Source organism: Tasmannia lanceolata, unplaced genomic scaffold (genome assembly GCF_043159265.1).
Source record: "Tasmannia lanceolata isolate RefF3 unplaced genomic scaffold, GAP_Taslan_0.1 ptg000013l, whole genome shotgun sequence".
NCBI classification, from domain to species: Eukaryota; Viridiplantae; Streptophyta; class Magnoliopsida; order Canellales; family Winteraceae; genus Tasmannia; species Tasmannia lanceolata.
The window spans coordinates 18,508,864-18,535,824 of NW_027518690.1; the positions used below are offsets into that span (position 1 = coordinate 18,508,864).

Consider the following 26,961-nt stretch of genomic DNA (forward strand, 5'->3'; position numbering starts at 1 on the left):
AGAAAATGCTCAAAGCCTAAGACCAAAATGGCCTCAGCCATGGTCTGGAGGCCTAAAGTTAGTCCCTCTCAGGCTGATGTACTTGCTGACCCCTTGGCCCTTGAGATCCCGATTACCTTGGTGGAGGAAAGAAAGAAGAGCTTAAAGAGCTGCCTCATTAGGAGTTTGAAAACTGGATCTTGGCTGCTGGAGGACGTTTGAGAGTGGGCTAAACGATGTTGGGGCCTTTTGGAATTGCAAAAGCCTTACTCCATTAACTCAGCGGACATTCTGTTTTGTTTTGAGTCAGAATCACATGCGACTGCCATTCTTAGGCGTGGAGGTGATGCATTGGGGGGTACCTCTCCTCCCTTCAGATGTGGTTTTCGGCATATAACACGATTGCTAGAACCATTATGATAAGATTTTATGATATCCCTCTTCATGCATGGTCAACATCAACTGTGGAGTTCCTTGGGCAACACCTGGACCAGATGGTCCAGACTCAGCTCTTTGGTGATCATGACCACTGTATGACATTCGCTTCAGCCTTGGTCATAACTCCCCTTTGGAAATCTATCCCCTCATCCATCAACCTAAGAGTGGACTCCAGCATTTACTCTGTTGGAGTTAAGATGATCTCTGAGGATAGTATTAACAGTCTGGCGTTGTCGGTAATGGGGAATCAAACAGTAAGAATAATTTGGCTGCTTGTGAGGGCCCTGAGTAGGCTTCCTACGCCCACTCGCTGACGATGGCTGATCCACTAGAAATGGTGACAGACGCTAATGCTGAGGTCTGTGAAAGCGCCAGGGAGCTGTTGGTGGGCCCCTGTTTGAATTTTGAATTATCCAAGTCCTTGCCTGGCCCTGCCGCCACCAACCCGCCTAGAAAGTCGGAGGACAGAAAAGCTCCTGTGCTTGGGAGGTGGGGTCAGTCTGGATTTGGATCGACCCAGAAATCATTAATTGCTGCAGCACGAGGTGAGAAAGGAAAAGCCTTCTGTAAAGATGTCGCTGACAGTTGTATACTGAACTCGGCTAAGGAGAAAAAGGCTCTAAAAATAAGGACCATATTTAATAATGAAAGTAAAGGGTCAAAGGGGAAGCGCCTACGTACAGGAAAAGGAAATATACCCCGTAGAAATTCAGAAGTACGGGTGTTAGCTACTGGAGGTGGTCTCTCAGTCTTTATAAGAAAACTTAAAGGTATATTTAGGAGAGAGGATTGCAGGAGGAGGAGACTTGCTGTTGACTCTCAGAAACTCCTTCGAAATTTCGACATCACCACTGCACCAGATATGCCAGGAAAGGAAGCGACTCAGGGTGGAAACTCGCCGGCCACCCAGGATTTTTCGTATGTGGCTGAAGATATCGATCTACTAAATGATCTTCTCAATAATGAAAAGTTAGCAAGGAAGGAGTCACCCACCCCCTGTGAGGCTTCACTCAACCCGCTAAAGAAGCGTTGGGCACAGCTTAGGAAAAATTCTACCAGCAACACCAGCATCGACCTTAATTCCTCTGAATCGACAAGTGATAAGGAATTGCATTTATCTCTCCTTGAACTCCCCATGTTCAGCAAAATTCTAGAAAAGGAAAGACGCACCCGGCGGCGCCTTTGGGAGGAGGAAAGAAGGAATGTTATTAGGGACCTGGAGAATAATCGGGACAACCAAAACTTTCCGACGGTTGCTACCTCTGTCATTTTAGGGCAGGAAATAGATCAGCAAGCCGGGAGCCCCAAGGGCCTAATGGAGACCCTAAAGTTAAGGCAAAATGGGTTGTTGATAGCTCATAAAAATTAAGGAGTCATGGATCGTTCTCGGAAGAGTTCGATGACTTGTCAACAGTGTGGGCAACCAAAGACATGTTTCTTCCAATGGCGGCAAGAGATACGATAGAGAAGGAGGTAAGAGAAAAAGAAGCCAAAAAGAAGGCTGAGGAAGGAGTTTAAGCAATTAGCTTCTATGTTAGCTCAGTACTTCTTCTAAGATGGGCTCAGGATTAAAGGGAGATTGATTGCTGTGTTGAATAGTTGGTAGCTTAATGAGTCTTTTTGGAACCTGTACTAGAGGTCATCAGAACAATTTAAGTATGGGAGGGAATTGATAAGTTTGAGAGAGTTTTTTGCCACTTGGGGCATCTCTGTCATCCCTTTTGGGGTTTTGCTATGTTTTGATTAAGTCTGCCTCTATAAGTAATCCTAAGGAAGTATCTGACTGGACGAAACGATGAAGAGCTTCACCAATATTAGTCCGGAGGTTTTAGTTGTTTGTTTTGAGAACCTCAACTTTTTGGAGGCAGGTTTGTTGATGTAAATCCTGTTGACACACAACCAAGATAGCTAATGTTTAATAGAAGTGTTATATTCTTGTCTATATCTAGAAAGACTTCGTTGATTGGATACTTTAGCCATGCTATACATTCTTGGAGATTCATGTCTGATTCAGAGCTCCAGAACTTCAGTGCAAGTTTGAGCCGCAGTTCTAGAGGGGTGCAGTTGTAGGTGCACAAAGAATGTTATGGGAGTTGAAAAGAAAACAGGTTGTTGAAAGGTAGTAAGGAATAGTTTAGGATATTATACTTTTCTTACTTTTTACTTCTTCGATTTGGTCTCGGGTATGCCCGTGCCTTTATCCTTTATTATTTTGTAAAGCAGGATGGGACTCCTGGTCCCGAATGCTATCTTAATATTAATGAAATTTTGTCAATTTTCAAAAAAAAAAAATCCATATAGAACAAGTTTAGCTATCACTTGCCTTATCAAACCTGAGTGACGAGGAACTGAAGGGCCTTTATTCAAAAGTGGGGAGTGACCAACCTGAAAACGAGGCCACACACGATCCCTAAGTTTCTCATAAGCTTACCCCTGTTATTCTGAGATGAATTATACCCAATTATTTATTTAAAACCTTATGTGTATGTGCTATTAGGTAGATTTTGCCCAATATTTCTTTAAACTTTATGTACATGCATAGTCGGATAGATTATGCCCAAAATATCATTTAAACCCTAGGGGTGTGTGTGCTTCTATAGATTTACACATGAAAAATCTAATTGGGTCTTTTAGTACAGATGGGAAGAAGCATAGTGTACATATTTACATATATGCAAGTATCTATACCTACCTACATACATACATATATACATATATACAAAAATAAATTAGAATGAGTAGTACTGTTGAAATGGAACATGTATATATAAAATCATCTTGAAAAAGTCCTTCGCACGGTACTATTGGGATGGAAACTTACATAAAAAAAGTCAACTTAGAAAAACCCATTCGTTTGTTATTGTTGAAATAGAATTACCCAAAATCATTCATAGAAATGACAGATTAATTTTCTATATACATGTTAGGTACATAGCACCACAAAATACTTGTACCAATCATTTAATTTAGTAGGCTTTTAAAAACCGATGTTTTGCAGATAAAATCATCGGTACTGTTGGGATGGAAACTTACATAAAAAAAGTCAACTTAGAAAACCCATTCGTTTGTTATTGTTGAAATAGAATTACCCAAAATCATTCATAGAAATGACAGAATAATTTTTATATACATGTTAGGTACATATAGCACCACAAAATACTTGTACCAATCATTTAATTTAATAGGCTTTTAAAAACCAATGTTTTGCAGATAAAATCACCTGATCTTCCAGATCTGACAAAAAGGTATATATATATATATATATGGACAATGTTCTGAAAATAGGAATCGTATCGTAAATCGTAAGAGGGGTCGAATCGTATCGAATCGTAAATCGTAAGATTTTTCAGATTTATATATATAAATCAGAAAAAAATAATAAAAAATAGGAAAAATTATAAATAAGAATAAAAAGAGTAATTATCAATTTTCCATTCAAAACCATTAAAATAAATAACATGAAATGCTTGATAACCACTTAACCGATTGTCATGATTAAAATTAATTAACCATTCATTACCAAAATGGCAAAATCCATTCATTCTCTCTATAACGATCTCAAAAAGATAAAAAAAACTTAAAGTCTCACATATGAACCACAAAACAAAACATGAAACATATCATGATTGTATAAAATATAGATCGTGGATGTCGTCGATCCCATTCACATCCTCATCATTATCTTCGTCATCGGCATCGGTAGGTCTTCCCTCAATATTAACACCCTCATCTCCATTATCTGTGTCGGAAGCAGAACCAAATTCTTCTTCATCTTGCAATTGGCGCTTGTCCTTCCTTTTGTTGAGGTTTCTAACGCCTGTTACATTTACAAGAATGAATATCAATAAATCATGTCTTTTCTTTTGTTGAGGCGCATGGCTGGAGCCGGCGCCTGTCTCATCTCCTGTAGCTTCTTCCACAAAACATTCACCCATATCCAACCAAGTCGTGTCTTCTGGAAGCACAGGTCCATTCTTTTCCGTTATCCACTCATCGTCCGAGTCCATGTCAGATAACGAAATAGGATCAAATCCTTTGTTGTCCTTCCTCTTTGAATTGCGAACTCGAAGTTGAAGATTGTATTTGACAAAAACAAGTGCATTCATCCTCTTTTGTTCGAGTCGGTTTCTTCGTTTTGAATGTATCTAAAATAAAAAAAATTAATAATAAAAATTAAAGGGATACAAATAAAAAGATATGAATAAAAAAAGTAGACTTACTAACATTTATCTGCTCAAATGTGCTCCAGTTGCGCTCGCAACCGCTAGCACTACATGTCAGGCTTTCAATTCGAATTGCAAATTTTTGCAACTCGGGACATTCATCTCCAAAGGCGTCCCACCATAAACCTATTTTTCCAAAAAATAATTATGATATTTTTAAATACATAAGATAAGAATTCAATTAAAAATTTTTACTTAAAGAATTTACCTGGTAACTGTTCTTTCCTCATTAACTTTGCCATTTCCCGTCCAAAGAGACCTTCTGCTTTCTTGAACTTATCAATTTGCTTACCAATTAACACCCTCTCTTTTGAACTTGGAACCATTCTTTCTAAGCAATCCAATAGCCCCACCTTAATTTCAATGTCCACGTCATTTGAAGTCTCATACTGAAACTGCGGATTTAAAAAGTAACCCGCTGCGTGCAAGGGCCTATGAAGTTGTCTGTCCCAACGTTCATCAATGATATTCCAAATTTGCTCATATTTCTTCTTTATGTTGCCCAAATTCTTTGCAATGGCTTCTTTGGCTCGGTCCATAGCCTCATAAATGTACCCTATGGCAGGCCTCTCATCTGAATCTACTAAGTGTAGGATTTTCACCAATGGGGATGTGCATTTCAAACAATAATACACACTGGGCCAAAATGTGGAATCGCCCAACACAATTCCGCATATCTTGCTCCCATCGGCTTTTTTGGAATATGGGCTTTTTTGCCAGTCATCCGAGGCAAACATCTGCATCAAGCCTGCCTTTCTCTCTCTTAGACTCTTCAATGTCAGGAAGCACGTTGCAAAACGTGTCACAGCTGGCCTTGTCAATTTCCCTTTCGTATGCTTGCACATTAGATGCAAAACCCAACTATGATTGTAAATGTATACTGTGATCATCCTGGCCTTTGCGATGGTCTCTGCATGGGTTGGTAATTTTCCAATGTCTTCAAGCATCAAATCTATGCAATGAGCGGCACAAGGAGACCAAAATAATTTTTTTCTCTTCTCCATTAACAACTCCCCTGCTCTCACATATGCAGCCGCACTATCTGTGATAACTTGGACTACATTTTCCTCTCCCACTTCTTCCACAACCGAATCAAGTAGAGCAAACAACTTATCTGCATTTTTTGAGATATCAGAGGTATCTACTGATCTCAAAAAAACTGTCCCCTTTGGACTATTAACCAAGAAATTAGTAATGGATCTATTCACCCCATCTGTCCAACCATCTGACATAAGCGTGCAACCCGTCTTCTTCCATTCTTTCTTATATTCATCCATCATAGACTCTATGTTCTCTACTTCTCTTTTAAGGAATGTATTCCTCATCTCATGGTAGCTTGGGACTTTTAATCCATGTCCAAAATGGGTTATGGATTCAACCATGGCGTCAAAAAACGGGCATTTAACAAGGTTGAAAGACAATGCATTCGAGTAAAAGAACCTTGCTATGTGGCAAACTTTATCCCTATCCCCCTTTTTCCAAATTTGATTAATAGTTGCTTGCTTGCCGGTTTTTTTGTCCCCCCTCACCACAAAATCATCCATTTTCCTCTTCTCTCTAGCAACACGTGCATTCTCTATTTCCTCTATATCTTGATAATAGAAGTCCGGCCACCCCACATCATACTTTGCATCATCTCTTTTCTCCTTCTCTTCTTCATTTTCCTTCAATAGTAACTTAAATTTATCAACAACGTCATCCGGATTTTGTGTACAAGTAGCTACATTCTGTTTTGTACGTCCTAAATGATGCTTCATTCTAAATACACCTCCAGAATACTCTTTCCCACAATAATTACAATGTAATCTTGTCTTGTTATTGGGAACGACTGTCGTACAATGCTCCCATGTCACATCCACTTCTCTAGCTTTAACCATCCTTCTTTATACTACACTTCAAACTTCTCAAACCAATGGCTGAAATGAAAATCATATTACAAAAGAAATGATGATACATGGCACATTAAAATTTAGAGTGAAGCACTAAAATACATGGCACAAAAGAAATGATGATACATGGCACATTGTGTTGGATTTTGAGAACAGATTGTGAGTCCATAGCATATTACCCAAATTTAAAAGTAAAGTTGGCTCTAATAATCAGTTTTGGACTTGAAATCAGTTATCAAAATCCTAAAAAAACAGAGCCGGATTACAGCTCAAGTATTATTTACAGGGACTATTAATTTAAGCTCAGCCATCCCTATTTATTTTCGATTTTAAGAACTGATTGGAGTCCAATCGGTTCTCAAAATCCAAAACAAACAGGGCTGGGGGAAAAAAAGAAAATATTAGATTGAAAATTAAGAAAAAAATTGAATATTAGACTGAAAATTAAGGGTCTGTTTGTTTTGGATTTTGAGAACCATTTTGTGGATCCAAAACAGATTATTCGACCCTAAATTTGGGTTTAGAAATCAGTCTTGGACTCGAAATCAGTTCTCAATATCCAAAACAAACAGAGCCTAAGGGGAAAAAAAGGAAAAAAATTGAATATTTGACTCAAAACTAAGGGTCTGTTTGTTTTGGATTTTGAGAACCATTTGTGAATCCAAAACAGATTATTCGGCCCTAAATTTATGTATAGAAATCAGTCTTGGACTCGAAATCAGTTCTCAATATCCAAAACAAACAAAGTCTAAGGGGGAAAAAAGAAAAAAATTGAATATTTGACTCAAAACTAAGGGTCTGTTTGTTCTGGATTTTGAGAACCATTTGTGAATCCAAAACAGGGTACACTGTTTTGCTGTTTTGTGAATCCAAAACAGGGCCTTAGAACCATTTGTGGATTTTAAGAACTGATTGTGATTCGAGTCCAATCGGTTCTTAAAATCGAAAACAAACAGGGCTTGGGTGCTTCCCAGATATGGAGAAAAAAGAAAAAGCAGAGGAAAGAAAGAGGAGAGGAGAAAAAACTGAAAAAAAGAAAGAAAAAAAGAAGCTTACCTCTTATTCTTCTTCTTCTTCTTCTTACGATTTGTTGAGGAAACCTTAAGATCGAACCCAGCAGCAGATTCAAGCCCTAAATCTGCTACGTTTTTTTGGTTTTTTGGGCTCACGTAAACCCTAGTTACGACGCACGAAGACAGAGTCGAGAGAAGTTGAAAAAAAAGTCGTGAATCCCTTATATTTCAAGTTGCTGGGCCCACTTTTTAGTACAAAAACAAGGTGTGAATTTGAATCGTACGATTCAAGAAAGAATCGTACGATTCAATCTTGAAGCGTACGATTTATTCGGAAAACGATTACATGTTGTGATTTGAATCGTGGGAGGTACGATCCGATTTGAATCGTACGATTCAAATCGGAAATCGTTCGATTTTCAAAACATTGTATATGGATGTGTGTGTGTGTGTCTCTCTCTCTCTCTCTTTATATATATATATATATATATATATATATATATATATATATATATATATATATATATTGTTGAGTGACTTGACTAAGGAATGGGTAATGGAACGATACAGATGACTTTATTCCAACATATACGCGGTTGGGGCGTTGGGCAACCTTCCATTGCTGTGGCTGGCCATTCCCTGTTAGCAGTTTCAGCAACCATCTTTCTATCCCAAAACCAAACACTGACTATCCCCTCCCGGAGGGAGATAGAAAGAACCCACCCAATCCATACTTTCTTTGTTTGAGAATGAATATATATATATATATATATACACACACACACACCAAGCACATAGTGTAACTATATACTCGTATAACTTATTTGATCTCATAGAGTTGTCGAAACTAAATTTTTTCGTATAAAAATCATAGGATTCAAATAACCTGAAACATAAGGTTTCATTCGAAATCACATAACAGAATATTGAGTCAATGTAGTTTGGGCATATCGGATTAATCGAACAGTACTTAGGGTTAAATATACTCCACTCAAAAATTTGTTGAAATAATCTTGTTCGCATATATCTGATGAAAATTTGGGGAAAATAAAAGTCATTTAATAAGATCCATGCATAACACTGATAAGATAAAATACAAATGATTCACGAAACCTATGCGAAAATCGTGAATCACATAAATTTGATCACTTCGAAAAGATTGAATACTAATATCTTAATGAAAACTACGAATTAAAAGGTCTACAAATCGCGACTCGAAAATCCTAACTTGAAGTCGGAAGGATAAGAAAGTGATGAGTACTTGCGAAAGGCGGAAACCCGAAGGATGATCAAAGAGCTTGAAACAAGACACGAATCCACACTCTTTCTTCCCTTTCTTCCTTCTTTTCTTTTTTCTTTCTTTTGTTTCTTTCTTTCTCTCTCCCACTCTCGACTCTTTTTCTCTCCCTCGACTTCCTCTCTCTCGGCTCTCGATTCTCCCTCTCCCTCTTTCGTTTGGGGCGTCCAAATTTTGCACGAGGGAGGGGAGATATGAAGCACAGATACGGGTACGGGGTGCAGGTACGACACTATACGGGTACGTGGATACATGTTTTTAAAAAAAAAAAGGATACGAGTACGTTGGGGTTGCGTTGAATATAATATATTTTTACATTTTATTTTATATTTATAAAAATTTAAAAAAATTAAATAGTGAAATTTAATTGTCGGTCTCCTTCTCTCATCTCCCAACTACGATTTTATCGGTCTCCTCCGGAGAAGCGATATGGTCGGTCTCCCTTTCTCGTCTCGCAACTACGATTTTGAGGAAATTTAAGATTCTAAAATCTGCGTATCCAAACGGCCCCTAATTGATCTTATCTCCATGTTGAAGATGATCAACAACAAGGATTTATAAAAAAAGGACCAGAGAGTGAAGGGCGCGCCCTCATCCTCTCGATGATGTTTGGGTGCATACCGGATGTTTGGGTGCGTACCGTACGCACCCAGGGAGTACCCCTCGCACCCCACACGGGTGCATGGGCCTCCGGAGAGTACGCGTGCTTCGTAGGGGGGTGTAAAATATATATATATATATGTGAGATCATGGTTTGTGTGCAGCTGCACAGTTAAGCTATCTGTGCATGGCTGCCACAAACCATGGGGGGGGGCACATTTTCTGGGGGATCCAAAGCATTCATTTGGAAGGCCCTTCCATGGATAGGGTGTGTACCAAAAATCAGCCCTTTAGGATCATCCTAACCCTGCCATTTGTGGAGGGAAAAAAATGCTCAGAAACAGTGTCGGTCCATTTTCCCCTCCAACTTTGATTGGGTTAGGATGATCCTATAGGACTGATTTTTGGTACACACCCTATCCATGGAAGGGCCTTCCAAATGAATGCTTTGAATCCCTAAAAAATGTGGCCCCCCCATGGTTTGTGGCAGCCATGCACAGATAAGCTATCTGTGCAGCTGCACACAAACCATTTCCTCATATATATATATATATATCTATATAGAGAGAGAGAGAGAGAGAGAGAGAGAGAGAGAGAGAGAGAGAGAGAGAGAGTAAAGTATGTGCAGCTGCACAGATAAGCTATATGTGCATGGGATCCAAAGCATAGGGGGGCCGCATTTTTTGGGGGATCTAAAGCATTCATTTGGAAGGCCCTTCCATGGATAGGGTGTGTACCAAAAATCAGCCCTATATGATTATCCTAACCCAATCAAAGTTGGAGGGGAAAATGGACAGACACAGTGTCTGTCCATTTTCCCATATATATATATATATATATATAAGTAAACAGTTCCTGCGCTTGAGCTTAGATAGCTTATATGTGCTCGAGTGCAGGAAACAAGGTTGGGCCCACATTTTTTTGGGTGATCCTAAGCATTCATTTGAAAGGCTCCATTATGGATGGGGTGTGGACTAAAACTCGGCTCCATTCGATCATCTTAGAGTGTCCATTTGTGGGTGAGAAAATGGACAGATACTGTTTGTCCACAAATTTGCCCATTTTTTCACCCCACAAATGGAAGGGTTAGGTTGATCCAATGGAGCTGATTTTTGGTGCACAACCCATACATGATGGGGCCTTTCAAATGAATGCTTAGGATCACCCAAAAATTGTGGACCCACCATGTTTCCTGCACTCGAGCACATATAAGCTTATTTGCGCTCGAGCGTAGGAACTGTTTCCTCCCTCTCTCTCTCTCTCTATATATATATATATATATATATATATATATATATATATATATATATATATATAGAGAGAGAGAGAGAGAGAGAGAGAGAGAGAGAGAGAGAGAGAGAACGTTCCTACACATGTGTAGAGAGTTCTCTACACACTAGCTTAAAATACAGTGGGGGCCCACATTGTTTGGGTGATCCAAGCCATCCATTTTAAAGGCCCTCACATATATAGGGTGTCTACAAAAAATCAGATCCACAGGATCATCCCAACCCTACGATTTGTGGAGGTAAAATGGATGTCTTTAAACCTTCACAAATTAGTCCATTTTTTGCCTCCACAGTTCGAATGGTTAGGATGATCCTATGGATCTGATTTTTTGAGGACACCCTATCTATGTGAGGGCCTTAAAAATGAATGGTTTGGATCACCCAAATAATGTGGCCCCCACTGTATTTTAAGCTAGTGTAGATAACTTATCTACACATATGTGTAGGAACCGTTTTCTCATATATATATATATATATATATATATATATATATATATATATATATATATCAGAGATTCCCAAATCATGCTAACTTCCTATTCCTACTAAATCTCCTTTATTGTTATCCCCTATTTATTTATTTCTATTCTTTAGGTTTGCCTAGAATACATTATTTTTTTTTCTCTATTTAATTTTAGGCATTAAAGATTTTCTTTATAATATGGGGCCCACAAGGTGGCGCCCAAGGAGAAATTGGGTAAATAATTGCCGTGCGCACGCTCCTTGCGAGTTGTGCACGACTAGAATTTTTTTGGGGATTTGGCAAATCTCCCTTTTTTAGTATTTTTCCCATATCTTCCCTCCTTTATATCCTCTTTTCTAGTATTTTCCCCTTTAAGTTATCATTATCTGAATTGACCTACCAACTTGGGAGGTGTGACAACCTGTAGACATTTTATTTTATATTTATATGGATTCCTATTTGGGGTTTGCCAAAAATCAAGGTTTATTGCGTAGAGATCCCTACTTTTGGGTCTCCACTCAAGCCAAAGTTGGCATCTCCTGTCATGCGTGTATCCCTTACTGGGATTGCGAATGACCAATTTTATATTACACAATTTATTTAATAAAATAAAAGGGAGAGATTTTAGGGTGGTTGTTACAGTCCAGAAATCATAGCCATTAGCTCTTTTATTTTCTTTTATCTTTTTGTTCAACAGTAGTATGTCAATTAGCTTTCCAAGATTTTTTTTTTATGATTCTTATTCTATTTTGTTTCAGCGTTTCCCTGGTGGCAGTCCTATAAGTGGAAGTAATCATCAACGTACTGCCAGTGAGAGTAGTTCTTTCGGCAGTTCTGATTTTGATCATTCAGCATTTGAAGAAAACACCTCAGAGAGGAACTTGATTGCTGGACATCATGAACGTTCATCAAGAAGTTCACAACAACATCGGTTCAGTGTAAAGCATGAGAAGCCAATCGATGTATTAAGAAGAGTGTGCGGAAATGACAGATGTGCTGATTGTGGTGCTCCTGAGCCAGATTGGGCATCCTTAAACCTCGGTATTCTTGTTTGTATTGAATGTTCTGGTGTTCATCGAAATCTTGGTGTACATATATCAAAGGTAAATTTGGGCACAAAGTATTTGATATGCTATTTTTGTCTTTGTTTTATCTGCTATTTATTCTTTTAGGTTTTTCCAAAACCTTGAATTGTATCATTGAATAATGACAAAGGCATCAAATGAGGGAATGCCTAGGGTAATGTCTAGTCCTATCTATGCATGCTGCTGCAAACTTGTGTTATTTTATCATTGACTGATGGGGCTTCTTATTTTGTGTTGTCCTTTCGAGCCACTTCGAGTTGATTGTACGATTACCCTTATTGTTTTTGGATTATGGCAATGCCTTTTTTAATTTAAATTCCATCTAATAGCTTTCTAAAGACAAGGTTAATCTGTTATCAGAAGGTAACCTTTGTTTATGTGCGATGATATACTAGTTTCTGGATTGAAGGACATGCTCAGTTGAAGTAATTATGCATTATTGCATTAATTTAGAGAGTTTATCTTGGAGATTTGCTTCTCTTTTCGATGAGCTCCACAACTGGGTGGGCGTGCAACTTTGTCTGTTCATCATGTATTGTGCTTCGCTAATGATGAAGCGGATAGGTTAGCTAGAGAAGGGGTATCCAGAGAGTATTGAAATGTTTGATTTTCTTCCGCCTTAATTGGTCTCAGATGTGGTCGAGCTACTCTATTGTACTATGTTTTAGACCTACTCGGTCTATCTCTTTTTAATAAAATCTTCTTACCATTCAAATTTTTTTATTAAAGAATGATACTATGGATGTTGTATCCTGTTCAAGTTCCTCCCATTGCCTCAGAAGTCCAAACTCCAAAGTAATCTTCAATAGATGAGTTCCTTTGCTGCACATGCATAATCTCTCTATGCACTTGATACATTCTGGTTAGATCTTCCCATTGAGAAAACGTTTGAGCTACTGTTTCCCATATATCTGTTCTTGTTGTCAAAAAGTATACTTATACTTATGCTTGGCTCTACCAAATGCAAGAGTGTAGCCATCACGGTGAGATTGTCGCTGTCCTAATCATCATGGGATGGGTCATTTTCTTTGGGTTTGTTAGCCTTCTCAGTTATGTAACCCAACTTTCTTCGCCTATCAATAAATATCCTAGCCGATTGAGGCCATTCCAAGTAGTTCATTCTGTTACGTATAACCATGGTAATCATCAATCTTGGGAGGTCATTACGACCACTTCCATGAATGTGATTCCTAGTTTCTTAATCTCACCAATCGTAATTGTTTCTCGGTTTCTCCTTCCATAAGTAAAGTTCAAATGTATCACATAAATAACATCATAGACAACCAATAATAGAAGTACTACTACACATCTTAACTGTTGAAGGATACTCCTACTTGCTGTCCATTATCATCACAACTGCCCAAGATGATGAGAAAAAAAGTGAGATCTAGAGTTTTAGGCTTCCGATCTAGATCTGAATCAAAACCTGCTCTGATACCATGATCTACACCATCTTTTGATATAAAACAACTTAGAGACAAAAGAAAAAAAAAGAGAGAAGTGATGGAGGATCGAGGTGAGAAAATAAAAGAAAATATAGCCATATAGGAGGAGAAGAGGAAGAGAGGAAAAGGAAAGTAAGGGAGAGGAATTGTGTTTGTGAAGTTGGAACTTGGAAAACCCAACCCACAGACATGTTCTTATTATTTGCTTAAAGGGTGAAAACCAAAGATGGATATTCGTCTCTTGAGTTCACTTAAGTGACTTAACATTACAAGTGAACTCCCCAAAATACTCTTATACATGTATAAAACCTTGAAAAAAAACGTAAAACATTACCAGTGAAAGATGATTCAAAGATGTAACTGTTTAGATGCAAAAAAAAGAAGTTTGGAGCCATGGATGTTATTGTGTCATCATAGATGAGATATTGATCTCAGTGATGTTGAGGTTTTTTTCTGTCCTTTTTTTTTTGGTGTGTGACTGTGACCAACAAGTTATTGGATTCTCTAGCTAGATATGTATATATACTGTATCGATTGGGCAATCTTAAATCGTTGTGTAATTTCAGCAATGATATTGTCACCTTTAGGGAAAAAATATGGGAATTGTCAACTGAAATATTGATCCTGGCCTTTCCTTTTTAGAAGGTGTAAGTGGAATGGGTTTCCACAATATAAATTCTTGGGCATTGAAGACTAAGTACAGGTATGTGGAGGTTAGCATCCATCATAGATGCGATATTGAACTTTTTAGTGATAATAAAGTATCTTGCAGACATTAGTGCTGGCCATCAAGTTAACATACTATAGCTAGAGAAGATGTATATAGACTAGACATTTTACTTCAATATGTAATTTGATTTTTTTTATTCCGGCAAAAAATATTTCTTGCATTGGAAAAAAATCATGGGTTGCCTGCCTTCTGAAATGTCTCAGATGGCTTTTATTGTTTATTAGTTGATGTTGGTGATGCCTCTTGTTGCTAGTTGTATTTAGTAAAACACAAATTTTAAGTTCAATGAGTTCTAACTTCTAAGTCTGTCAATTAAATGGTGTTCACTCAATTCTTAAGAAGACAAGAAAAGAGAGAAAAAACAATGGAAAATCATTAAAAAAATGCAAAGTCTATGCGAAATTGTGAGCAAAGGGTAGTGATTTGAAAATTATAAAAAAGGTGTTGTCAGGTGAGAGAAGATGGCTTTTAGGACAAATATACCCCTCCTAATGGTTTCGGGGTATAAAATGTGGTTCCCTAATGGTTCCGGGGTATAAAATGTGGTTCCCTAGTGGTTCCGAGGTATAAAATGTGATTCCGGGGTAGAAAATGTGGTTCCCTAGTAGTTTTGGGGTATAAAATGTGGTTCCCTAGTGGTTCCGGTGTATAAAATGTGGTTCCCTAGTGGTTCCGGAGTAGAAAATGTGGCTCCCTAGTGGTTTCGGGGTATAAAATGTGGTTCCCTAGTGGTTCTGAGGTATAAAATGTGGTTCCGTAGTGGTTCCGGGGTATAAAATGTGGTTCCGTAGTGGTTCCGGAGTGTAGAATGTGGTTCCGTAGTGGTTCCGAGGTAAAAAATATGGTTCCCTAGTGGTTCCGGGGTATAAAATGTGGTTCCCTAGTGGTTCCAGAGTGGAAAATATGGTTCCCTAGTGGTCCTGGAGTAGAAAATGTGGTTCCCTAGTGGTTCCGGAGTAGAAAATGTGGTTCCTTAGTGGTTTCGAGGTATAAAATGTGTTTCCCTAGTGGTTCTGGGGTAGAAAATGTGGTTCCCTAATGGTTCCGAGGCATAAAATGTGGTTCAGTAGTGGTTCGAGGGTATAAAATGTCGTTCCCTAGTGGTTCCGAGGTATAAAATGTGGTTCCATAGTGGTTCCGAGGTATAAAATGTGGTTCCGTAGTGGTTCCGGCGTATGAAATGTGGTTCTCTAGTGGTTCCGGGTTAGAAAATGTGGTTCCCTAGTGGTTCCGGGGTATAAAATGTGGTTCCCTAGTGGTTCCGAGGTATAAAATTTGGTTCCTTAGTGGTTCCAGGGTAGAAAATGTGGTTCCCATGCCGGGCCCGTACTGGCCGGGTCGACCCGCGTGTCATCCGGATTTTTGCCGTATTTTTTAAGATGTTTTTGGGAAATGTTATCCGCACTACCATATTTTGATGAGGACACTCCTCACTTTATTAAAAGTACGGTATGGCCCGCACCATAGGATGATCCAAACCGTCCATTAGATGGGCCACAGCCTAAATAGGTTGTGCCCCAAAAAGCATTTCCGTAGGTTTATCCTAACCCTCTGATCAGAATGTTAGAGGGTTGGTCCTAACCCTCTATAGATAGGAGGGTTAGGATCAACCTATGGAAATGATTTTTGGGACACAACCAATTTAGGCTGTGGCCCATCTAATTGATGCTTTGGATCATCCTATGGGGGGCCATACGGTACTTTTAATTAAATGAGGAGTGCCCTCATCAAAATACAGTAGTGTGGATAACATTTCCCTATTTTTGTATGGGAATTTGCTAGCCACCTTTGCCGAGGCAACTTCTCGGCTTGTGGCCCATCCTTTGATGCAAAGATTGGCAGAAGTAATATGGGTGCAAAGGTGGCTAGCAAAAGCATAATTGCAAAAAATAGTAATCATTACTTGCAAAAAATAGTAATCATTACGGATTTGTAGCTGAAGTGCTAAGTTTTAAATGAAAAATTACGAAAAAATGGAAGCAAAGTATTAAAATTACGAAAAAAATACCAAAATGATGCACTTACATATGACAATTACCGAACTACAAAATTTGACTGTCTTCCGTCGGAAGTCCGAACGTTTGGTCGGAAGTCCGACTCAGAAGTCCGAAGTTTTGTTCGAACTTCCGACGGAAGCCAGTAGAATAGGGATAATTCCAAAGATTTTTATTTTCAAATTGAGTAAAAATTCGAAGGATAATAGAGATATACATTGTGATCTTAGTGTCATGCAGGCAACCATAAATTGAAGCTTGATTTTGATGTTTAAGAATAAAAAATGCAAAGAAAATGGATTTATCTTGAAAATGGGGAAAACAACAAAATTCAGTTTTAAGCTCAAAATTCATTTTCTTTGTATTTTGTAACACTGCTTCGATAAGTTTATCATGAATAAACCCTCATGATTACCAAACCTTGTTGTAAATGGCAACCTTCAAAACCCTTCCTAGAGTTTTCCACGTTAGAAAAGTCTTGAGGAAGAAGAAGGTGGTAGGTGAGAAGGTAATAAGTGCATAGGGATAGGTGCAAAAAGGTGGAGAGAAAAAAGAGGTAGGAGGGGTATATTAATCCTAAAAGCCATCTTCTCTCACCTGACAACACCTTTTTTATAAATTTCAAATCAATACCCTTTGTTCACAATTTCGCATAAACTTTTCATTTTTTTTAATGATTTTCCCAAAAAACAATGAAATGATTTGTCTATTATTCTTTATTAGCTTGATACGGAGATTATAATCTCCATGTATGAGGGGTTGGATTTTCTGTTTGAATCACACTTCATTGTGTCAATTATTTATTTATTTTTTTGAATAATAATGTTTCAATTATTTTGTTTGTTATCACAAAAGCTGATATCATCCAAAGCTGAAGTGTTGATATAGTCTTGATTTACTTTGCAATATATGAATAATTTCTCTTGATGGTATTGTCAATATGGATGCCAGTATACTCTTGTCACCTTCCTTTTGTGTCTGCTCATTCTTTCAGCTTGTGGGGCTGACCATGTTTCAAATTAGTGATGTTATCTTGTAATTTATCTCTGCAGGTAAGGTCGCTGACACTTGACGTAAAAGTATGGGAACCTTCTGTTATAAATTTGTTTCAGTCACTGGGAAATACATATGTCAATTCGATTTGGGAGGAGCTATTGTACTCAGCAAATAACTTAAAAACTGATGACATCCCTGCAAGGTAACTATAATTAAATGAGCATGCATGGGAATTATTCATATTTTAGTAATTTGAGAATCCTTTTGTAGTCCTTCAAATTTTTTTAAAAAATGGGTTGTCCTCATAGGAAGTCACTAACAATTTACCTCCTCAACATCTGTGTGATGCAGTTTCTCTACGCTCAATAAAAAACAACCGCAGATATTCGTGAGCAAACCTAATCACTATGATCCAATTTCGATAAAAGAGAAGTTCATTCAAGCCAAGGTATTTCACAAATAAAAATCTTTTTTTCTTCTCTTGGTTGTTCCATGAAGTTTCTTCTCCTTTTTAATTGACAACAGCATCATATGGCTGAGTAGATCATATAAATGCTATGCTGCCTCACTGGCCGAGTAGAAAACTAAATACTAGGCCATTTACATGTCCAAAGAGCATGTGTTTGTTACCCCTTGGATGCTTATTACACATTGTTAATGTGTTGGGTCATGCTATATTTACGATGCCATGTCTATGTGAAAACAACGAGAGAGAGATGGAGAACTCATATGGAGGGAGAAATCCATTTTCTATACATTGCATTTGTTTAAGCATTGTTTTGAATTATCTAAATCAAAACAACAAATGACTAAAATACTCTTAATGAATCATTAAAAAAAATACTCTTAATGAATGGTATTCAACCACATTAATAATACACAACTTTTCTAACTGTCCCCCTCCTTTACAGTTCTTGTTTTCCTTGGAACATGATCGGGTTTCCAATCTGTGCTTATGAATATTTCACTAAGCTCCCTTTGTCAATACACATGCCACTTGATCACTGCTGGATACATCTAGAGGAAGCACTTCACCACTCCAGTTTCTCTTCGACAAATGATATTTGATCTCTACGTATTTTGTCCAAGCATGGGTGTTGGTTTCTGAGAAACCTTAATTGCCTATTGATTTTCATAGCAAAGAACTCTTGAATCAGATCTAAGATGCAACTCATTCAAAAGGTGTCTCAACCTTAGTTATGAATATAGTTCCATTCAGTGTTTCATTTTGCTCAGTGAGACGGGACATGGGACGGGACATACCTGTGTTCCGTCTGTTTCAGTTTTTTCTTTTGGAAAGGTATTACAACCAGATATTTTTAAAAATAAAAAATAAAAATAAATAAAATATTTAGAAAAAAAAAACATAAGAAACCATTATATTAATCAAATTTAACAAGAAGCCGCATTTTACCACTTAAAACATCTACCATATGCATTAAATTGACTCTTCATGGGACTAACTAACTAAGTACTATGAGGTTTAGGGCATGACCTCAATGAAAATAACTATTCTTCATACCAAATTGCTAGCTATAAATAATACAAATAAAAATCAAGTTTGAATGCTTTGGAAGTAGAAGCAGGACACAAAGTTCGACAAAAAAACATCTCTAGAAGCTGAGTATAAGAGTTATGAAGAAGTGATTAAAATAGGGCATTTGATTTGTTTTTACTTTTTATAGCTCTCGTTCGTTTTTTGTTTTAAATTTGGGGTTTTTTTTTTTTTTTGGGGGGGGGGGTGGGTGGGTGGGTATTAAAGTAATAAAATGCCATTCAAAAAGCTATAAAATGGTCAAAAGGCTTAAATGGTAAAAAATTGGTTTTTGGAATTTGTATTGCTATGCTTTTTTTTTTTTTTGAAAAGATTTGTATTGTTATGCTTGACTATTTCACACATGCTTGCACACGCGCGTCTGTATTTACATGCCTGTATGTAACTATGCATGTAGGGGTGTAAATGGATATTCGGAAATTCGATTACCGTCCGCATCCGAATCCGTTTAAAGCGAATATTATCCGAATCCGTTTCAAGCGGATATTATCCGAATCCGTTTATGAGATATCCGGCTCTTAGCGGATGCGAATTTGGTAAATGGTATATCCGATCCGTTTAACATCCGAATCCGAGAAGTAAATCCTTTTTATTTATTATTAATAATATCATTAATATTTATTTTTAGTAATGACACACTATCTTTTGTTTCTATAAAAAAAGTGAATATTCTTTTTAGAAAAATAAAAATAAAAACAAAAATAGCCCAAACCCATTCCATCAAAATAACCCAAACCCATTCCATCATATACAAAAAAAAAGGAAAAACCCAAAGATCACTACCAACAATATCATCCATCCCCATCCCCATCGCCTCCCTCTCTCTCTCTGCCTTTGTTTTAAAAGGAAGAAGAGGATCTCATATATTTTAGGGTTTGAGAGTTAATTTTGTGAAGAGAATGTAGAGTTCTAGTTTTAGGGTTTGGAAAATTCATTCGAGTAAGTAGGAGAAAAAAGATAAAGTGCTGCAATAAAATATTCGAATTTACCGGATAAACGGATACGAATAATATCCGAATTCGAACAATATCCGACGGATACGAATTCGGTAATAGATATTAAATATCCGTCGAATCCGAATTCGAATAGTGTATACTGTAATCGAATTCGGATATAGCCATATCCGCTCCGAATTCGATCCGTTTACACCCCTATATGCATGTGAGGCTGTTAATTCCTTCTCTTTGTATTGATTCATTAAGGTTTAGCCACTAAGTTTCTAGCTTTAACCCACTATTTGTATCTGCAGATCATTACTTTAACATTTCATTTATAAGATAGGATTATTTTTTTGTTTCTTATCATGCTTTTATATTTTATAAGATATAAACAAACTTCTTTATGTTATAAGAAATAAAAAGGGAAGTGATATTTCCGCAAATCCTAGCATTTCGACCCCCCTTTTATTTGTCTTTTCCTGACTTCATTTTCAAGAAAAGTCCAATATAAGGTGGTGGAAATGCAATAATTTATAGTAAACAAACAAAGGAGGTGAAAATGCTTGAACAGGGAGTGGAATATCATTTCCCATTAAAAAATATCAAGCTGTCAAAATGTAAAGAAAAACTTAGAGAGCTCTTTTTTTTCCTAGTTTGTGATTTTTCTGCATTAGTGTTTTGTTTTTGTTTACCTATCCCTAAAACGAAGTATGCAATAAAAAAAAAGAACAGAGAGCACAAGAAAGGCAGATGAGATGGCCCCAAGGAAAAGAAAGAAAAGAATCCTCAACAAAACTCAAGGCCTTCTCAATGCCAATCTCATCCAGTTGCCTTTCTTGACAGTCAACAAAATTCAAGGCTTGCCTAACTCAAAGCTCAACCTGATCGGCACCTTCATGGCTCCAGCCATAAGATACTTGACAAGTCTGCCTTAAAAATACTTTTTTCTAGTTTGTAAGTCACAAACCATAGGGGGGCCACATTTTTGGGGGATCCAAAGCATTCATTTGGAAGGCCCTTCCATGGATAGGGTGTGTACCAAAAATCAGCCCTATAGGATCATCCTAACCCTGCCATTTGTGAAGGGGAAAAATGGGCAGAAACATGAACCCAATCAAAGGTGGAGGGGAAAATGGACAGACACTGGGTGTCCATGTTTCTCTCTCTCTCTCTCTCTCTCTCTCTCTCTCTCTCTATATATATATATATATATATATATATATATATATATATATATATATATATGAGAAAAGGGTTCCTGCGCAGGGTTCCTGCGCTCGAGCGCAAATAGTTTATCTGCGCTCGAGTGGTGGAAACAGGCGTGGGGCCACATTGGGGGGGGTGATCCTAAGCATTCATTTGACAGGCCCCATCATGGATGGAGGGTGTACCAAAAATCAGCTTCATTGGACCCTCTTAGGGTGTACATTTGTGGGGGAGAAAATGGACAGATACTGTTTGTCCACAAATCCGCCCATTTTCACCCCACAAATGGACACCCTATGGTGATCCAATGGAGCTGATTTTTGATGGACACCCTATCCATGAAAGGGCCCATCAAATGAATGCTTTGGATCCCCCCCCCCCCCCTTCCGCCCCGCCCCAACCCAAATGTGGCCCATCCTTGTTTCTGTGCTCGAGCGCAAGAACCCTTTATTCTCTCTCTCTCTCTCTCTCTCTCTCTATATATATATATATATATATATATATATATATATATATATATATATGAGAAAACGGTTCCTACACATATGTGTAGATAAGTTATCTACACAGTAGCTTAAAATACAGTGGGGGCCACATTATTTGGGTGATCCAAACCATTCATTTTTAAGGCCCTCACATAGATAGGGTGTCCACAAAAAATCAAATCCATAGGATCATCCTAACCATTCGAACTGTGGAGGCAAAAAATAGACTAGTTTGTGAAGGTTTAAAGACATCCATTTTACCTCCACAAATCGCAGGGTTGGGATGATCCTATGGATCTGATTTTTTGTAGACACCCTATCTATGTGAGGGCCTTTAAAATGGATGGCTTGGATCACCCAAACAATGTGGGCCCCCACTGTATTTTAAGCTAGTGTGTAGAGAACTCGCTACACATATGTGTAGGAACCGTTTTCTCATATATATATATATATATATATATATATATATATATGAGAGAACATTTCCTACACACTTGTGTAGGTAAGTTACCTACACACTAGCTTAAAATACAGTGGGGGCCCACATTGTTTGGGTGATCCAAACCATTCATTTGAATGGTCCTCACATAGATAGGGTGTCCACAAAAAATCAGATCCATAGGATCATCCCAACCATTCAAACTATGGAGGCAAAAAATGGACCAATTTGTGAAGGTTTATACACGTCCATTTTACCTCCACAAATCGTAGGGTTGGGATGATCCTATGGATCTGATTTTTTGTGGACACCCTATCTCTGTGAGGACCATTCAAATGAATGGTTTGGATCACCCAAACAATGTGGGCCCCCACTGTATTTTAAGCTAGTGTGTAGGTAACTTACCTACACAAGTGTGTAGGAAATGTTTTCTCTCTCTCTCTCTCTCTCTCTCTCTATATATATATATATATATATATATATATATATATATATATATATATATTACAGAAGCGTAGAGCTTGCACAGCAGTTAAATACTTCTTCATACACCATCTCAAATCACAACATCATACGTGAGTCTAAGCACATGACTGAAAAACAATAAATTCCCATTTATATAAATCTAAGATCCCATAACTCCTGGTATTTGTTGGCTAAAAGCAAAGTGGCTGTGGTCTTATGAGTTTCATCCTTCTCATTGTAGTTACATATTTATTACTCGGAATTGACTGTCTTGTGCCATACTACTCTCATCCATGTTTTAATATTGAACTATTTATTGTTTGCGATCTCTGAATTTTTTGGATTTTCATTTTCATATGTACTTTTAATTGTTTTGATATGAATTTTTCTTTGATAATTTATATCCTAATTTTTTTGCTAACTAGTATTTTATTTCTCCCCTTGACTTTTTTTTTGAGTTGCTCTCTGTAGATATGTGCAAGTTAAACCCTAATAATTCATTCACTAAGGGAACTATCTCTGAAATATGTTGTCAATGTTTCCAGTATGCAGAAAAGCTTTTTGTTCGCAAGCAAAAGGCAGATCATCATCTTGTGTCGGTGGCCCAACAGATGTGGGACAGTGTTCGTGTCAATGACAAGAAAGCAGTGTACCGTTGCATAGTTGATTCTGATGCCGATGTCAATTCTGGGCAGGAGCAGGCACCATTTAGCACGTCCTTAACTCTAGCAAAAGTGATGCTTTTGCAAGACCATCCGGCCTCTGTGTTTTCACGCAAGTCCAGTAGCTTGGCAGGGGATTCCTTGCACAAGGCCTCTGCCACAAGCTCTCTGAGCACAAGTGAGGACCGGTACGAGGTGGAGGAATGTGAGGGATGCTCCCTCCTTCATCTTGCATGCCAGACTTCAGATATAGGCATGATAGAGCTCCTCTTACAGTACGGTGCCAACATAAATGCTACTGATTCGAAAGGCCAAACACCACTCCACCATAGTATTATTCGAGGCAGGACTGTATTCTCCAAACTTCTTCTCAGTAGGTTAGTTTCAATATCATCATAATCCATCATGGCTTCAAAACCATTCATTTTCTTTAAAGAAACATTTTTTTTCCCAATGTCTTCGATGATTCTTCTCAAGCTTTGAACATATTATTAGTTACCTAGATGTAAATATTATTATTCGAGGAATGCTAGACTCAAGGGTACCCTTGCAAAAATTAGATGACAGGATGCCCCCATTGGTTGCACTTCACCAAAGTGCATTTTATGTTCTTTGACTTTGTGCTATTATAAATGCACTTTGGTGACATTCAACCAGTGGGGGCACCCTTTCATCAAACTTTTACAGGGGCGCCCCTGAGTTTATTATTCTTATTGTTAAAGTATAAAAGATAAATAACGCCTTTCTCCAGCAGCTTAAGCTTTTGGAGAAGTTGGTAATTTAACATGATACCATGTTAACTTGCCAACTTCTCCAAAACCATGTTAACTTACCAACTTCTCCAAAAGCTTAAGCTTTTGGAGAATTTGGTTAGTTAACATGGTATCAGAGCCAAAGGTCTCGAGTTCAAACCTCCCAGATAGCGAAAATCCACATGCAATGGTCGGCCCAAAGTGGGACCACATGTGCCAAGTGGGCCACACGTGCGGGGGAGTGTTAAAGTATAAAAGATAAATAACGCCTAGAGCCAAAGGTCTCGAGTTCAAACCTCCCGGATAGCAAAAATCCACATGCGATGGTTGGCCCAAAGTGGGACCACATGTGCCACGTGTTTGCCAAGTGGGCCACACGTGCAGGGGAGTGTTAAAGTATAAAAGATAAATAACGCCTTTCTCCAACAGCTTAAGCTTTTGGAGAAGTTGGTAAGTTAACAATTATTATTATTATTATTATTTGGGAAATGATTTCTTCGCTTCAATGTTTTGATAAACATGCACTCCAACTTTTGTCATTTAGTATTTAACGGGCTGTCAGAGGAATATTACGGTTCTCAAAAAGCTCTTAAAGCCCTTAAATACTACACGACAAACAAGTGGAGCGCTTGTTCATGTTTATCAAAACATTGGAGCGCTGAAATCATTTCCCTTATTGTTATTATTATTATTATTTTTCTACATTTTATGCATGTCAAAACTTATCTTCCCCAATAAATTGTTATCCTTTTGTTGCAGTACTGTGATTTTTGTTGATCATAATTCAAGGCTTGCTGAAGCCACATGAACTAATGTGTATCCGGCAGGATTAGGTTTTTCAAGATTTAGTGTTTGGTAAGGTTAGGGTATGCGATATTAGAGTTTGGTGGGAATAATGTTCACATGGGTGGGATTGTGGAAATTAGGGTCTTGAATAGATGATGGGATTCGGGTTTTGATGGTAGGATTGTCAAAGGTAGGATTAGGGTTTTGGGTTATTTTTTATGGATGAGGTTTAGGTTTAAGGTTTTCAGATGGGAAGGATAAGGATTTAGGTATTCTTTGATGAATTAGGGTTAGGTCTCAACTACTTTGTAAGCGGAGATGGTAAGATTCGTGATATATGGTGAAGGTCTCAATGACTCAGAAACTAGAGAAGGTAGTGTCCTTTTGATCACAAGACCCCAACAATCGAGAAGGCAAGAGAAAGACGAAGAAGAATTAAAAAGGGATAACATAACGAAAACTTAAATCGTAGTCTTCTTCTTGGAATCCAAGATCAATTTGTTCTGGTACCATGTTAACATGAAGATGAGTTGCTACCACCATGATCTTTTTTTTTGAGAGATGACAATTTTCATTGATATTAGAAAGGCATTAAGGACCAGGGGTCCCGTCCTGCATTACAAGATACCAGTAAATTGGACTGAGCATACCCAGAACCAGAAGAAGGACACTTAACCGGACCAATTCAAGACAAAGGCGAGATTATATTCCACCATTACCTATGTACCCTATATAGTCCCAACGATTCCTATGGTCAACCTAAACACAAATCCTCCTCCAACTAGTAACCCAAATATATACCATACCCCACAGAGATAATGCAATCAGACGTAAACCCCAAAAAACTCCAATAATCCATGCATCTGTGCAAGGCCAAAAAATAAAGCTTCCCTTCTAATCAGCACACTTCCTAAGATCCAAAATAAGACATTCAATTTCATTTTCTAGTTGCTCCTCAACCAAGGAGTCCGTGGAATCATCCTCCTTTCGATCCTCAACGCTGGCAACTCGTTTCCTGCTAATCAAAGCCTCTAATCTCTTAATCCCTGCCACCCTCTTTTCTTCCCAATGAAGGGACCGTTCTTTCCTTTCATCTCCAAGAAGCTTGATGAACAGAGGGTGTTATTTAATGGCAAGTGGGATTCCTTCACATTACGCGTACCTGAAATTTCGAAGAATGTAGCCGGCCTTCTATTGGCTGCCTCTTTAAAAGAATTCCACTATATTTTTTCTCTTGGGGTTGGTAAGGACACAGACGCCAATTTTTCATTGTAGACCATAACTTTTACAGTTGATAAAACCTCCTCAATTTCTAGCACCTCCAAGGGGCGCTTCCTGCAAATTGGAGACGAAGGGGAGGGGGGTATCATATGAGTCCCTATCTTGGGCATCCATTTTCAGTGAGATACTTGTCCTTGGTTCTTTTCTTTTGTGGTAAAATAAACCCCATTTTTTCTTCCTTCAATATAGGAGCCGCCGCCCAACTCCGAAAAAACAAATGTCTTTTACACTTCTCAATCACCTCCATCATTACCTTTCAGCAGCTACACATTAATACAGCCCCCGTAAGCAAAATTCCATAAGGCCATTTGACTTCCCCAGGAAAAAAAACAACTTTTAAAACTCCAGGGTCTGACAAGTCTACTCAATCTTCTAAGATATCCTTTTACACTTTTTACACCAATGCACAACCTCTTTTTGACAGCTGCACAAAAGAAAGACGCCAGAATCATCAAACAAATCCAATTGTCAGGAAGAAAGACAGCCCCAGAAGCTTGCTCTTATACCGAACCTGCCACGTATAAGGGCCCACCTTCTTCTAAGGACTGACAAAAATTTCCAGGATCTCGATTAAATCTGGGCATAGATAACTCAACACTCAATCTATTATTCCAAGCTAATCCAGGACCCTGCTCTCGCGACCCTGATTTGAAATTCAGATGTCCTTTCAGACCAGGCTGGAAAACGAGCCGTGCAAATTTCCAAATCTAACCCTTGAAAATTTGAATTTTGAATCCTGACGATGGGGGTCCAGTGTGCCAACTGGCCGTCTGGTCTAAATCTCAAGGGGAGGCACCGGCAACCTATTCACCGGTAGGGCAATCAACGAAGGTACTTTCTGACCAACTCCAGGGGCCAAATCGGGGCCTCTGGAACCCTGAATAGAGACTCCAACTATGTAACAATGGTTGGAAATCTGAAGCTTCACAGAGGAAGAAAACTTCCATCGTG

The 26,961-nt window shown here is 38.1% G+C and overlaps 1 protein-coding gene across 1 annotated transcript in view; it reads left to right on the plus strand.

The window, feature by feature from the left end:
- The window catches only part of LOC143889922 (ADP-ribosylation factor GTPase-activating protein AGD3-like), a 105,407-nt gene that overhangs the window by 71,951 nt on the left and 6,495 nt on the right, over window positions 1–26,961 (plus strand). The window contains exons 15-18 of the mRNA XM_077394324.1: window positions 11,950–12,294; window positions 17,498–17,643; window positions 17,793–17,889; window positions 23,075–23,568. Coding sequence (XP_077250439.1) covers window positions 11,950–12,294; window positions 17,498–17,643; window positions 17,793–17,889; window positions 23,075–23,568 — 1,082 coding nt within the window. The remainder of the gene's footprint in view (window positions 1–11,949; window positions 12,295–17,497; window positions 17,644–17,792; window positions 17,890–23,074; window positions 23,569–26,961) is intronic.